The 16,902-nt window shown below is 43.6% G+C and overlaps 1 protein-coding gene across 1 annotated transcript in view; it reads right to left on the minus strand.

Moving 5' to 3' along the window:
* Nucleotides 1-16,077, minus strand: part of gabbr1b (gamma-aminobutyric acid (GABA) B receptor, 1b) — a 116,259-nt gene extending 100,182 nt beyond the window's left edge. The window contains exon 1 of the mRNA XM_069176962.1: nucleotides 15,912-16,077. Coding sequence (XP_069033063.1) covers nucleotides 15,912-15,915 — 4 coding nt within the window. The 5' untranslated portion in view covers nucleotides 15,916-16,077. The remainder of the gene's footprint in view (nucleotides 1-15,911) is intronic.
* Between the last annotated feature and the right edge of the window lie 825 nt (nucleotides 16,078-16,902).

A 16,902-nucleotide genomic window follows, 5' to 3' on the forward strand; every position in this document is an offset into this window, starting at 1 on the left:
TTTATCCATATTTCCTAGTGTCTGCTGTGACTGCTGTGGAGCCGACATCTCCTCCTGACTCCAGAGGAAGATTTCCATGGTTCAGTCGTAGAGTTACAAGTGTAGAAAAACATGATGCAGTGTTTTTCATGAACACATGAAGGCACTGATCGAAGAGTTTAAAAATACTGTGTTACTTTCATGTATGAGGTAGAGAGGTGGAGTACACACTGTCCAAAATAGCTGCCCGTGCTCTGTGCTGCTGCCAGTTGGAGCGGCCGGGTTGAGTTGAGTTGATATCCTCTGACGTCATTGTCTGGTGGCAGAGGAGCAGGAGAGGCTGGTTGAGACAAGTTTTACTTTCTCCTCTCCACCTCCCAGGGAGCATCACTGCAGTTCAGTCAGCTGCCTCAGTGGAGAAGGGCTTTTCAAATCAAGTGTCTTCCTGAGATACATACACTGCACTTCATGACCAACTTCACAATGCACGACATGCACCACGATGTTGTCAGAATCAGAGCATCAAAGATCTTTGGAATTTCCCTCAAAATCTACACAAGGAACAAAGCTGGAAACCAATATTGGATGGTGGTGATCTTCAGGCCTTCAGGCAGCACTGCATTAAAAACACACTATTCTGGAGTGGAAATCACTGCATGGGCTCAGGAACACTTGTGAAAACCATCGTCTGTGAACACAGTTCATCGCTGCGTCCACAAATGAAGGTTATATATAATGATATATTCAGGTTTTGGAGCAACATATGCTGCCATCCAGACAACGTCTCTTTCAGGGAAGGTCTTGTTTATTTCAGCAGAACAACGTCCAACCACATTCTGCACGTATTCCAACAGCATGTCTCCGTAGTAGAAGAGTCCGCTGATAAACTGACCTCCTGCAGTCCAGACCTGTCAATCATTGAAAACATCTGGAGCATCAGGACATGAAAAATACAACAAAGGAGACCCTGAACTGTTGAGCAGCTGAAATCCTATGTCGGGCAAGAATGGGACCACATTTCACTTTCAAAACTCCAGAAACTGGTCTCCTCAGTTCCCAAACATTTACAGAGTGCTGTTAAAAGAAGAAGTGATGCAACACAGTGGTGAACATGACCAAAACAATACAATTTCTCAGTTTCAACAATGGATATGTTGTCTTTGGTCAATTTGTAATTAAATATGTGTTTATGAGATTTACAAATCATTGCATTCTGTTTTTATTTATATTTTACACAGCTTCTTGGAAACAGGGTTGTACTTTCAAAACTCAAGTAACTGGTCCACTCAGTCCCAAAATGTTTACAGAGTGTTGATAAATGGATATATTATCAACTATAGAGAGGTGAACATAAACCAACGGCAGCACATCACAACTGTGACTTACTGCTGAACAAAATTAAAAACAGAAGATGCTTCATCACTTGCTGACATCCAGTTTCAGTGATGTTAGATCATCTTCAGAAGGAAACACAACTGTCTGAGTGCAGGTCTGACACGCAGTGACAAACACATGTGACCTGTGGATTACATGCTGTAGAATTTGAAGTTTCTGCAGTAAACATGTCATTTCAGTGAGCAGAGACGGTCACAGGTTCAGCTAAAAGGATTCTGCACTTCTTTGCTCCAGAAGTCATTTTAAATGTTATCACAGCGCTCTTATGCTGGTTCACTCAACGGGATTTTCACATTTAAACTGATTTGAGAAGATCACAGATTTAACAACAGATTTCCAGTCTAGAAGCAGAACCACAAACTCGCTGTTTCTACTGAACAGTTTCAGAGTGGTGATGCAGGGACTTGAGATCACAGAAACTCATCTGATCAAATGGGACCTCAGAGTGAAACCAACATGGAGGCAGACCAAAATATGAGAATAACCTTTGATGAGGTCACTCAGAGGGCGGAGTCAGGACGGCTGATAAAGTTTTCTGGTTGGTCTCGAACAGTGAAACAGCTGCTGCTAACATGATGGTTGTTATCAGTTCACAGAGTGAAACCCGTCACATTAGAAATGTGGTCATTTATTCTCTGACGCTCCGTTGCCATGGAGACGCTGCTCCATGTTAACATGACTGAGCTCTCGTCTTTACAAAGGTTGGAGATGCTTCCAGCTCAGCTGGCTCTCATTGGCTGTTGTGGTTTTCTGATCAATATTTCCTCTCTGGAAATCGTGGAGAGTCCGAACCAGTTGGTAACATTGAGATTATGTATGTAAACCCCTCTCACTCTGATTATTATTATTATTATTATTATTATTTATTTATTTATTTCTGACCAGCATCAACACTGGAACAACTGTCAATCAGCATAATTATCATCTAGTGTGAGGCCAACTTCATAGAGTAGAAAACCTTCATGTTAGTTGATCAACTGTTAAAATGAAATCCAATCAGGTGACATCAGAACAGGTAAGTAAGGGATTAAGGTCACTTATATCAAGCCAGAGGTTTGTCCCAGCAGATTCTGGTCTGTGATTCTCCTTGAAAGCTACATGTCTCCTTCACAGCTTCCGCGGATCAGCTGGATCAACAAACACTGATCACTGGGCATTATACACATCAGCAACAACTACAACACAGTGTGACTCTACAGATGGAGGAAACTAACAGAAACATCAACATCAAGTGCCGCAGTGGCCCTCCGGGAATCTGGAGGCTTGAATCAGTGTTTTCACCCACAACGTATTTTCAATCGCTTCTATTCTGCAGTTTTTTCAGTCACTGTTAGAGATGGGACATGATTTTTGAATATTCGAATAGTCGTTATAATATAAAAAAAAATCGATTAGTACATGCGACTATCGTTCCTCCTTACTTCCTGTTTTTACCAGTGCCTGGTTGTGATGTGTTACTCCCTTCAGAAGGTGGCGGTAATTGACCTAAAAGCTTCTCATTAAGCAGCCACATGGAGGGATGCTGTGCATGCAGAGTCCCGGACAGCAGCCTGAAATATTCAGAGGCAGGCAACACTTTTCCTCACTTATTAGCCCGGCTTGTACTGCAGCCTGTTGAAACAGATCCACTCCTTCTGACTCGAGATAAATCTCTGGATTCTCAGGAAAGATCCAAAATGCCAATTCTCAATCCAGCAAAACCACCGGGGATGTCTGAGCTGGGAGAGAAAGAGCAGCTCAGGACGTGACGAGACATGAGGCAACGGAGAGGAAACGGCCTCAACGTGAATCCAATAAATATCTGCACATTAGAGGATGTGTTCACACATTCTGCTCTGTCCTCCCACAGCAGGCAGGAGGCTGCATACTGAAACACTGTTTAATAAGACCGGCCACAACTCATCTCCCACTCAGATACATTTACATTAGTGCTGATAAATAGGTTGTCCTGACCTTCGACTTCTCTACAGTCACCTCCTTTCTTTTGAGCGGTTCCCTCATCTCCTGACTCGGATGTTTGATCTACTGAACTCAGAGAGAGATGCTCTTTGTAATACCACAGGAACCGTAATGTCATTTCACTGCTTCCAATCTGATACTGAAGAGATGAAAGACATCCCCTGCAACAACATTATGCACAGGAGAGCAAGTGAAGAGGAGAGGGGGGAGGGGGGGCAGAGATTGAAGGAAGCAGAGAAATAATGGAGATGCAGTAATAACAGTGAGCAGAGGGGAAGTGAATGAGAGTCTCAGCACGCAGCAGACCGGCAGCAGGTTGCAGCGCTGGTTAGTGGAGGCTACTTCATTATTACTAGTAGCAGGAGATCTCACAGTGAAGCTGCTGCCTTTCACTCCACTACTCATCACAGGATGGAAGACCGACCAGTGAGGTCCGGCTGCAGCCTGCAGACCAGGGTGTTCCCTGAAGTGGGCGTGGTTTAGGAACGCCCCAGGTCGTCCCTGTGTTCCAACATCCACACTACCGAACTATTTAGTATGCCAGAAAAATATCCAGTAGTTTCCAGTAGTACAAACAGGACTTGATTTACGTTAAATCACATGCAAACTCCACATCACCCGCAAAAAAATGTCCAAGCAGATCTACTAACGACGTACAGTGAGTATCGAGTCTTTCAAATGTGCAATTTAAGACACGGTGTCCATTTTGCATGTTTGCCGGAATGCATATGAAATATTTACTCGAACATGCAAAATGCTGGGGGGGGGGATGCAAATACATAAATTTAGCACCCACAACAATATTTACTAAACCTGAAAGTAGAAACAGGAGAAGTGATTGTTGTGTATTATAGTACGACTGAAAGGGACGTATTAATCAGGTGTGCAAATCTGGAGAGACTGAATGAAAAGTCACCTGCTCATCACAGAAAGATCTGGACCTGCTGCTCGGTGTTCGCTAGAGGATCTCATCCACCGTCCCTCCTCTTTTATTTGCCGACGTTTTATTATCAAGCCTTTTTTTTCACCTTTTTGTTTTCCTCACAGTTTAGACTTCCTCGCTGATAATCTCCTATATAGCATTTTGTTCTTGTTATTTTTATATTCATTTATTTTGATGGGATCAGATTTCCTTTTGCGGTTGTTCTCTTTTCCATCGCTGGAATCACTTTAACACACGCAAACCCCTCATTTAAAAACAGCCATTTGCACCTGATATCAGTGACACAATTACTCATTAAATCACCTGCAAAATGGGTACAAAATAAATGTGCAAACTTTTGGAAAAAATACGCAATTTAGTACTTGTTATTTGAGATCTTAGTAAATCAAGCCCAGAGAGTGTAAAATGTAGCATATCAAAAGTACCAGGATGTTCTACTTCATCTGGTCGTATTCTGCGGTCTGGAGGTCAGCATGATACTCGAGCTGTTCTGACCCACAATCCTCTGCAGCAGAAGATACGTCACATCGACTGAGCCGCCGAGACAGTTGGTAGCTAATGCTAAACCCACAAAAGGAAGAAGTGGAAAAAAAAGAATATAAGACGTTCAGTCACTGTGAATCATGTTAATCTAACATCTCTGGATTAACATGATTAATCCAGTATGGCAGTCTGGTAGTCACATACTATATGTTGACTAACTGCTACAGTCTTCCTTCCAGTTCATAAAGACATAAGCTAATCAACGCATCACAGTTCAGTCATGGCACTCCTGCAGGGACTGTTACAGCAACAAACCTCTGACAGCCTCTGCATTAGAAAATAACACATCATTGATGGATGAATGAGGGGAAAACAACTGGAACAAGAGGAGTGGTACAGTTCGATTTTTCATATGCAAGGTTATTAAACAGATGTGGGATCAGTTTAAAGACTGAGTGTGTGTGAGCAGGACTGGTGTAAGTTTAGAGCAGCGACACCACCACCAGTAACACAGAAACACTGGACACTGGACATGAGACGCTGCAGCAGTCAGTCTGTTACTGAAGGTCTATTTATATTTAACACAGTCTTATATTCTGCCATTTTTCATTGACATGTTGCAGCTGTGTACTTTCAGACAGGAAGACACGAAACCCTGTCTTTGTATTTTATTTTGATCACAATCTGTTTTAATAAAAGTGCTTCTGACATGTCACATGTTCACTGATGTCCCTGTGAAGTTGACCTTCGACCTTTTGGGTATAAAATGTCATCACTTCATCATTTTATCCTGTTTGACATTTGTTTCGTTCTCTCTGATGTGGGTCCAATATGTCTTTACATCACAGTACATTTGCAAAATGCTTTTGATGAGAGAACCTGAAAAGGAAAAGTGCCAGAGACACAAATCCAGACACACACACACACACACACACACACACACACACACACACACACACACACACACACACACACACACACACACAGCAGGCGGCTGATGATGTCATCGGTCTAACAGGAGAGCAGTCTGGTTCTGTGGATCTCAGAACTTATCTACTAAAATATAACAGCTAGAACTCATTTTTTCTGCAGAATTATGTTACTAAACTTCCTGTTCCTCCTCTCAGCCTTGGGTCATCTTCAGCAGCATACATGATGAACACAGACACGACTGGTTCGGTTCTGAACTTTCACTGACCTCCAGTTGGCACGCTGCTTTATCTGCAGCCTTTTCTACCAACACTTCTACACTGACATGATAACAACAGACTGCTGCTAACAGTTGGTCTGCGTGGCATAAAGAACCTTAAAATACAACCTGAAAATACCCTGAATGGACATTAAGCTTTACTTCACTGATTCAGATCACTGTTCACTCAGATAGAAAATATAATGTATATATGTGAATTAAAACTGTGCATGTTACAAAGAGAAGCCAACAGCAGTAATTATATTATTCTGTTGTACTGACAGTTAGACCACTTTTTATCCCAGAACTGAACTTTTTAGTTGATTTTTTTTTAAATATTTCTACTCTAATCTGAGCCACAGAGCTCTGATTGGTTGATTGAATATCCAACCAGGAGGCAATCAGACATAAATGAACACAGACCCAGTCCTTTTTCAATCATTGAACAAATGTGAGATCTGACCTCGTTCACAGGTATGAAAGAGGATGTGATTCCCAGATTAATGTCTATTTATCCATTTATGTTTTCATTAGTTCAGAGAGAACAGAGTTAGTGAAACATTCTGATTGGACAGAACCTACCAAGTCTAAATAAATATCTCTCTCCTGACACATGAAGAAACACAGACTACCAGGACTTCTGATTTCCTCTCAAAATAATTCCTAAACTTCTCAGATAATGGTCACGTTGCTGGTTTCAGTTTCAGAAATCACAGTGACCTGCAGTTAATCTCTGAATGTAACACCAATGACTGCAGCCAGGATCCACTCACCAGGAGAGTCCCACCCAGACCGCTCCACCATCCTGCATGGTTCACACACAGCTCACAAAGTGCGTACACTCAAAGAATTAAAGTCAACCAGCAATCAATATGTTTTTTTTAAGGTGCAAAATACAAATAAGAGTATGATCCTATTACTATCGGCTGAACGTCTCACTGATCCACAAGATGCTCTACTAACACAAAAGAGGTTCTTCTTTTTCACACACCAAACACCTTTTAATTAGATTATTAATATTTCTAAACACTTCAAGCAGTTTTTTTTTGTTGTTGTTGACGTGCTATAAAACCTGGTCCTGAGTTGGAGATGGTTCTACACTTGTTAGAGTTTAGGTGTAACCTGCAGTCCCTCATGCAGCATCTGCTCTCTAAACAGTCATCCAGTTTAATCTGCTGTTGTACAAATACTCCCATCAATTAAACTTGTCAACAGGATTAACCAACTTTCACACAACTGCTGTCATCAACACACAAGTTCAGCAAATTAAACCTGCAGAAAGTTCTACTTTCATCCCACGGTCTCCTTCACCTCCATATTCATATTATTCATATCTTCAAAGTCTGCTGTTTTTTTCCAGGGAGACGTTTTTGAATTCCTTGAGACCTAACGAGTGTCTGATCTTCATTCACCACTATCACTCCACAATAAAAACGATATGAGTGGAATAAAGTAAGTTTGTTCTGAATTTATTATTTTCTTACACATTAATAAATAAAAAAACAACTGGTAGTGTGGATAAAATCCCGAGCCATCCCTACAGCTGCTCACTGTGAATATTGACTGAGAGGCTTTTTTTGTCCCAGTGCAGAAGTGCTCATTATGAAAATGGTTTTCTGTCTGTATGTAATGTAAATGTAAACATTTTCTCCATAGGAATCTTCACTGAACTACAAACTCATGTCTGTTATTGTCCACAGTGAGGGTCCGTGCAGTGTTGCGGGTCAGACAAACTACCCCCCAGAGTGTACAGTAATCAGCACACTGCTGTGAGACTGAGTCAGAGGGAAGGATCCTTTACAGGAGGGCTGTAATCTCTGAACGTACATCCCTCCTCTGGCAGCACAGAGAATCTGAACACAGATCTGATGTGAGCAGAAACAGACTGATGTGATCAAATCTGATTCCAGCGCTCTACATTTTAATTCTGATGGAGGAGGGGAGCTTATTGCTGGCATGGTAGAAGGACAGAGGTCAGAGGTCATTGTTTATCTCCTAAAATACCTGATGACATCTGAGGCTGGTAGGTAAGAGAAATGAGAAAACACCACAGCCCTCTCCTCTTGAGGGAGACAATAAGAGACAAAGTCTGAACATTGACACAAATACTGACATTAAATACAATCAGAGCTGTCAACAGAGAATTCACTCAGTTCTCACACATTCAGGTGCTGCTTTATTCTTCTTTTTTTGTTCAAATCTCCAGAGAGCGCCTCAGAAAGGGGTAATGAGCTACTGGTAGCTTGCATCAACGGGTAAACGAATACTACTGGGTGTGAAAACTGTAGAAGGTCAGAGGACTGGGAAATGTATTAGGTATGAAGAGTTAACCCTCAGCAGACCAACGAACCGCCCGTGGACCGTCAGAGCTTTAACGGCACAGACCTCTGTTGAAGTTAAATGTTAACGTACATGTCTGTGGACAGCTCAGACTCTTGTGATTCGATGGGTATAACCCATTTTAATAACCACAGCAGGTTCAGTAAACAGTTTTCACACCTCACTGAGCAACGCAATACGACAATATGACCAACGCACGGGAAGAGAGTGGCGGATTACAATATAAAGAGTCAGGAAGCCGGAAGAACTGCCCCCGAAAGCCGCATAGCCCATGTTCAGAATCTCATTGGCTATACAACGCATCAATCATCGTCAATGTAGCTTCTGACTGGCTGCAGTTCTAAACAGCAGAAGAGAGGGTGGAAACATTGCTCCATATGCGCTCCAGTTGGTTTTTGTAATACATTGTGGCGAGTTGCACTACAGCACTGAAGTGAAGGGTGGATGGATTATCTGTCAAAAAACGGCTTGAGCTTTCAACTTCCCCAAAACCAACAAGAGCAGTGTGCTTTAAAGACAAATATGTATCACCGACGGAGAGACCAAAATATCAAAACTTCACCATTGGTCAGCCGAATGCCAAAACTATCAAATGAAATTATAATCTTGTTGGCAACAGGAGGAGCAGAGGAGTCCGGATGTCCCCTCTACTTCCTCCAGCTGGTCCCGGGGTTCCAGCATCATGCTGATTCATCTGATTCTTTCAGTCATTACCCAGAGTTCACCATGGTTGGTTGTAGGGATGTAGAACGATCGGTGAACTGAGAGCTTCACCTAATGGTACAGCTTGCACAGTGAGCACATTATTGCTGCCACCTCTCCCAGCTCAATGGAATGAAAAGCCCTCCAGGGACTCATACATGTACAAATTCACAAGCTCCACAGGTGTAGGAAGGGCATTTTTAAACTTCAGACAAAGCCAGGTTAACAGGTTAAATGCTTCCAGTCCGAATGTTAAGCTAGCCCAACCACATCACGATTCCTCCTCTGTATAAAAGTTGATTTAAAGCAAGAGAGACTGTCAGACTCAGTTCGGAGATGTAAACCGTGTGTTTCACAGTTGAGACGTATTCATGGTTCTTTTCTACATTCAATATCTGTTGTTTGAATAAGTTAATGATAGAAAGATGAATCTGTCACTGAGCTATCTGAAGCCTCTTCTCATTTCTCAGAGAAATTTGGCATTAGAGATATATAATGAAAAACAGACAGAACAGCAGCAGACAGAGAGACACAGGACTCCATGACAGTGGATGATTATATCATCAGAGACATCAGTTCAGTTACTGTGCCACAGATTTTCTTCATCATTCACAAATTATTGTGACATTGAAACACTGATGAAGGCTGTGTTCAGGCTGCAGGAGATAATTAGGTACTTGATGCAGATGGATTGTAATGAACAACAGAAGGAACAGAATGAAGATGAACATGAAAAAAAATTCAAAAAAAAAGGCAGCTCTATTCAAACTGATGGAGGGCTGGGGCCTGTCCCAGCATGCACTGTGATCCCCTGGTGATGGGTCATTCAAAACGTCTTACCCAGGGGGCGCTACATGATGCTACATGACACCTGTTCCCGTTCTCACCTGCTCCTCTCTGTCGGCGGATTGTTGCAGTAGTGTTTTATAAATTCAAATCTCGCTGTCCCGGCTCCGGACGATGACCAGCCTGACGGTCTCTCACTGCTTCAGTTTCCTTCTCTGTGATTAAAGTCTGGTTACGCTGTTCGTATCAGCCACTCTGAAGTGGGAACTGATCAGCAACCAGTGTCAGTGGTTCAGCACGTTTGTCCCGCTCCTCCTTCACTGTGATTGGACGGCTGGTCACAGTGACGAGTGCAATTTTAATATTTGACCGGAAAACGCTCAGCACCCCGTCAAGCTGCTGGTGTTCATTAAAACAATTCTGTACTCAGGAAAAACACCTTGGTGGACACGGTAGGTAGCTGCAGCGGTGGCAGAGAGCCGGCCGGTTTTGGCGCATGTACACCCAACAGTAGTGAATACAGGCAGGGAACAGCACGCTAACGTTAGCGTCTAGCAGCAAAGAGCCTGTTGAATGTAATGTGAACATGAAGGGTTGTATGTCTCCAGCTGTCTCCGTGGTTACCACAATTCTAATCCACAGTGAAGTGAATACAATGAATTGTTATTAAAATATTGCAGAAACTCGGGAAATCTAAAGAGCTGCTCTGAAGCATTCTGTAGTAGAATGTTGATCTGAGATTAAAGGAAGAGAACCTGATGATGTCACAGAGGAGAACCTGATGATGTCACAGAAGAGAACCTGATGATGTCACAGAGGAGAACCTGATGATGTCACAGAAGAGAACCCGATGATGTCACAGAGGAGAACCCGATGATGTCACAGAAGAGAACCCGATGATGTCACAGAGGAGAACCTGATGATGTCACAGAAGAGAACCCGATGATGTCACAGAAGAGAACCTGATGATGTCACAGAGGAGAACCTGATGATGTCACAGAAGAGAACCTGATGATGTCACAGCAGAACAGTAAAAGTTGAGCTCCAGAAGTGTCAGGAAACATTTCCAACTGGTCTGAACAACATCTCCCAACAGCAGATTCATGGTGAAGACAGCATGAAGAGCAACGCAACCAAACACGCAGCAGAAAGTTGCATCTAAGAAAAGAGAGCTGCAGTTTGTGGACACTGAACAAACTGCAGGTACGACGTGCTGCCTTCTACCGCAGGATCTCCAGTTCAATGCTGCTGAAGATGATGGACAACAGAACAAGACAACAGTGGGACGTCTCCAGATACTGGAGCAGCCGTAATAAATGCAACAGGCCCAGGTGAGACAAAATGTCCACTGATTAACAGCAACATTTGTGACTCAGCAGATGAACACATTCTACGTCTGTTATTAGTGTCCATAATAAGGATTCAGATGCAGTCCAGTGTCTCTTTGTCCACCAGTCCTTTGTGACTTTCACATCTTTTCCTGGTTTCAGAGTTTGTTAAAACACCTCTTTCTGTCCCTCTGTCTGTCTCAGTCCCTCCCTCTTCCTTCCCTCTTCCACCTATGGGACCAGGTGTCCCACTTTATGTGGACTGCACAGCATTTTCATGTCTTGTCCCACGTATGAAGACGATGTCCCACATTTTGATTGTCTCTTATTTCTAGTAAACACTGCAGGACAGAAACTTTTCTAACTTCTGTCTTTTGTCTGAAGGCTGTGTAGAAAGCAGGAAGGCTGTTATCATTGAGCTGTTGGATGTCAGTCTGTGTACACGTGGGTCCAGTGCAGGTTCGTCTGTCTCCATCTTTGCTGCCATCATTACGTGACCACAGAGTCACAAGCTGAGCTGCAGAATGTGAAGGAAACTAGCAGAAAGAAAAGGAAATGCAGCGGCTGGGACACTTTATAACTGGATGAAGACGGTAGGAGGACATTCTCAGAGGATTTAGATTTCTTTGTCTCAAATTGACATCGTGAAGCGACACTAAAGTTAAACAGTAGCTGAAATAACTGGTGCTGACCTCACTGTGCAGCATCCCAACCATACAGACTGTGGAGCTGCACCACAGAAAACCATGTGTTGCTGCCATCAATTTCAAAATAAGAATATATTTTTCATAAAACAATAACATTTCTCAGTTTCAACATTTGATATGTTATCTTTGGTCTATTTGTAATTAAATATGGGTTTATGAGATTTACAAATCATTGCGTTCTGTTTTTGTTCACATTTTACACAGCATCCCAACTTTATTGGGAACGAGGTTGTTACATCCTCCGTCTCTCTGAATGCAGACACTCCTTCAGTTAAAAACTGTTCCTCTCTCTGGAGTCTTCCTTTCAGTGTCAGATCGATGGACCCTCCTCCACCCCATTCAGCACAGCAGTTTTAATCAGGACCAGTGCCCACAGGTCCTTCCAATGAACTCATCAGTAGCCCTGCTGCATATCACATCCATCCACATCTTTACATCATTCACCAACCATGTCTACGCTCCATTGGGGATACTCCCGTACAGCGGAAGGTATCCGTACCTCCTTAAAACAATGATGTCAGGATGGTATCTATTCACCACCTCACCTCTCCTGCACACACCAAGTCAAATAAGTCATTTTACTCATCTTTAGGCCTTTTTCTTTCATTTGAGTATTTCCAGATTGAACTAAAATTCAGTGCTGTTAAATGACAATCTTGACGGTTGAATTGGATAAAATAGTTTCCATGTTTTATATTTCTGTGATTTTCATTGACAAATCTCTGAGTCTGAGGCTGTCTGGTTCTCTGACACAGAGTTAAAGCTGGAGGTGAATACTGGACCAAATGAAGGAGTTCAAGTATCTCCAGATCTGGTTCACAGGTGAAGATAAAGGTGTGTGTGACAGGACTGAAGTGAGTTCAAAGGCAAAGCTTTTCATTTTCCAGCCACACTACGCTGCAGCCCTCCTTCAGAGAGATGAGGAGCCAGGAGGAGCCAGGAGGATCCAGGAGGATCTAGGAGGAGCCAGCAGGAGCTCCAACACCTGGAGGATATCAGACTACACTCACTGCTCCTCTGGAACCACAGCTGAAGTGGTCCAGCTCAGCAGACGGCCTCCTAGGCGCCCTCCATTGAATGTTTTCCAGGCATGTCTAATGATTACAGTAAACCTGGTGTAGAGCCAGAAACCCCTCTGGAGGCTCTACGGCAGCTGGGAACGTCTCGGGAACGTCTCGGGGATGTTGAGGAGGAGCTGGAAAACTGAGCTGGGGAGACGGACGCCAGAAATAATCTGCTCTGTAACCGTGAAGCCAGCACGCAGACTGATGAATGAATTACTGTCATCACAATGATCATGATGAACAGTACTATTACATGATAAACCCACTAGGATTATAAGTGTTGAAGCTGAACTGTAGTTACATGACTTTATGTGTGCCAACAGGGAGTTTTCCTTCTGTCAGTCATGTAAAGTGAATGATCTCAAATCCAATGATACAACTCAGCATCCATGAAGCAGCCTCCGAGCATCGCCACAGACCTCACAGATTAACCATGTTCCTCTGTTATTATCAATAGGATGGTAGCAAATTAGGAAATGAAAACCCAAGTTGGACGAAAAATACTGTTCGTCTCATTAACAACAAATATCCATGTGACACTACAGAGAAAATCAAGGGAAAGAAACCTGGCATTCAGCTATGAAGTAATTTCAGTCAGTACGACAGTGTACTGAGACACAGAGAGAGAAACACTGCTGAGTCGAAGCTCCCGTAGGAGCTACACATCTCTACACAGAGTCTATCACAATCACATGATCTGCTCCTCAGTGAAGCCCCCCCACCACCACCACCACCTCCACAGTGTCAGGTTGGAGCAGCATCTGTGTGTCCTTGTGTACGACACCAACACCCCCAACCTGCTTCCTCATGAGTCTACCAGTCAGATGACAGATGACGAGGCGGCCAAATGTCTCCACAGGAAGTGGAAATGAGAGGCAAATATATGCAAACTAAAAATGTTCTACCACTTCCATACATCCTCACACACAGAGCTGACTGATAGGCAGCAAGCTGCACTGGGATGTTCTCCTTCTGTTAGATGTGGTTCAGCACCATGGACAGCGACACAGAGTTCACATGAAGGTCAGCGGCTCTTAACACCATTAACACCTGTAGAACAGGCGTTCTACGGGTAGAACACCTGTTCTACGGGATTCAGGTGAACCCACAGAGGACAGACAGAATGAACCTACAGAGGACTGATGTCCACACTCTGAGACAGAGGAACTGTGGTCTCCATGACGCCTGCAGAGAACCGGTTCTGCTTGTTCCGCTTTGGATCTGAATGGGAATAAAAACTATTGAAGCAGCTTCACTTCACGTTCAGCAGCTGAACATGCTGACATCTGTAAACATCTGGAGTCTGTGTGTCGCAGCTCACGGAGACAGTCAAGTACTCAGAACCCTGAGTGACACTTCCATAAGGTCATAGGTCATACATGAGTCATACATGAGTCATACATGATTCATAAACATTTTTTTTTACATTCAGAGACTGATACATCTCCAGAATCTCATGTCTGATGTACAACCTCAAGAAATGTCCATGAATACACTTCAAAAATGCAGAACTTTAGAACTGCAGAATTTTAGAACCGCAGAACCTTAGAACCGCAGAACTTTAGAACCACAGAACTTTAGAACCGCAGAACTTTAGAATCGCAGAACTTTAGAACTTTAGAATCTCTAGAATCTCATGTCTGATTTTCAACCTCAAGAAATGTCCATGAATACACTTCAAAAACGCAGAACTTTAGAACCGCAGTACTTTAGAACCGCAGATCTTTAGAACCGCAGAACCTTAGACCTGCAGAACTTTAGAACCGCAGAACTTTAGAACCGCAGAACTTTAGAACTTTAGACCTGCAGAACCTTAGAATCGCAGAACTTTAGAACTGCAGAACTTTAGAACTTTAGAATTGCAGAACTTTAGACCTGCAGAACATTAGAATAGCAGAAATTTAGAACTGCAGAACTTTAGACCTGCAGAACTTTAGAACCGCAGAACTTTAGACCTGCAGAACTTTGGACCTGCAGAGCTTTAGAACCGCAGAACTTTAGAACTTTAGAATCTCCAGAATCTCATGTCTCATGTTCAACCTCAAGAAATGTCCATGAATACACTTAAAAAATGCAGAACTTTAGAACCGCAGAACATCTGAAAAGTTTTGGTCTTTGTTGTTAAAGTGTGTTGAAGTAGTTTGGTGTGAAGAGAGTTCAACAAGCAGAAGACTGTTGATCTCTTTCTGAAGACTCCCTGAAACCCAACAACCACAAACATGGACTGCAGACGAGAAGCTGGACACATGTTGTGGTTGAAGGTCGTGGGCCTCGATAGTTCCTTCGCCATGAAAAAGAACGGACAGTGTGACATCAGTTGGACCTCTGGTCCGCCATGTAAACAGACGCAGGTGAAGTTTCTCCTGAACTCGACCAAATACGACAAACAAATGTTCTGAAAACAGCTGCCTGCTTTCAGAGGATTTAGTTTTTCTTTTCTTACTCAGATGACAGACTCAGGATCAGGCTGAATATTTGATGACAGAACCATCACAGATAGATTAGTCATCAGAAAAACAATCTGCTGATTATAATCTGCACGTGCCTCTCTAAAGGTGATGTCAGTCAGGTCCCAGTTCAGTTGATTTATGGTTTATCAGGTAATCTGTCCCACCGACCACAGGATCATCCGCACGAGCTGCACACCTCCGGCCGCGTGCACTGATGACGGCGGGAATACATGGACCACACTGCATCACTGCAAGGGGGCACCACCACCACCATCACCACCACCGGGCGTCTACACTCACTGACACGCGCGAATTTCTGTGCGTGTGTGACGGTGCACGTGCACCCTCATCATTCTCCATCTCTACCTTCATAACAAACGTGTGGTGTCGAGTGAATGAAAATCCTCAGAGAAGTGTGAAACATGGCAGCTGTCCTGTCAGCGGCAGACACGAAGCAATGATCCGGTCCAACTGTCTTCACAGAACCGGGACAGAACCACACAGTGTCTGTGGAGCCTCGCCGCCGCTGTCATGTCGGTGAATCTCAGCTGCAGCATGAAAGTTCAACATGTCATGTAGTACTCACACATGGTGGACGCAGCTGGATCAGCAGCTTCACATCCACAGCCGGAAGAAGCAGCTCTGCGGCGGGGAGAAGAGGAGCAGCTGGACCGATCCGTCCGGAGAGCCGCGAACACGCCCGGTCCCCGGCCCGAACCAAACCCTCACTCCCGGTGGTAGAGCCGCCTCGAAGAGCACAGCTCTGAGTCCACACACACACACACACACACAGACACACGCACACACACACACACACACACACACGCAAGGCAGCTCCCTCCCACTAGTGACGTCACGGAGAGATGCAGTCTGACATACTGCATTCACTTCCTGTGGGAAAAGATTTAGGGATGTTTTTAAAAGTTATTTTGACCCGGAAAATGGACCGGAAACGACTGGTGGATGGCACATATCACCGGACAGCCAGCTCTTACACGGTAACAAATATTTACAGTTTATCGTGTCAGGAACATAGATATGTGTTCCAGATTTAATTACAGTCTATCTACTAGTACCTGAGACATTTTGCTTCAAACTACACGTCAGCCCGAGACTGAAGGAACAAAAGTTCTGTTTTAAAAGTGAAATGTGGTCCCATTCTTGCCTGGTATAGGATTTCAGCTGCTCAACAGTTCAGGGTCTCCTTTGTTGTATTTTGCATGTCCTGATGCTCCAGATGTTTTCAATGATTGACAGGTCTGGACTGCAGGAGGTCAGTTTATCAGCGGACTCTTCTACTACGGAGCCATGCTGTTGGAATACGTGCAGAATGTGGTTGGACGTTGTTCTGCTGAAATAAACAAGACCTTCCCTGAAAGAGACGTTGTCTGGATGGCAGCATATGTTGCTCCAAAACCTGAATATATCATTCAGCATTAATGCTTCCTTCCAGATGTTCAAGCTACCCATGTCATGTGCACTAATGCATCTCTGTACCATCATAGATGCTGGCTTTTGAACTGAGCGCTGATAATAAGCTTTACAACATTATTCTTATATTGTTGAACTATTTTCCC

This window comes from Embiotoca jacksoni, unplaced genomic scaffold (genome assembly GCF_022577435.1).
Source record: "Embiotoca jacksoni isolate LCO1_2020_lvr unplaced genomic scaffold, fEmbJac1.0.p SCAF_7, whole genome shotgun sequence".
Classification (NCBI taxonomy): Eukaryota; Metazoa; Chordata; class Actinopteri; family Embiotocidae; genus Embiotoca; species Embiotoca jacksoni.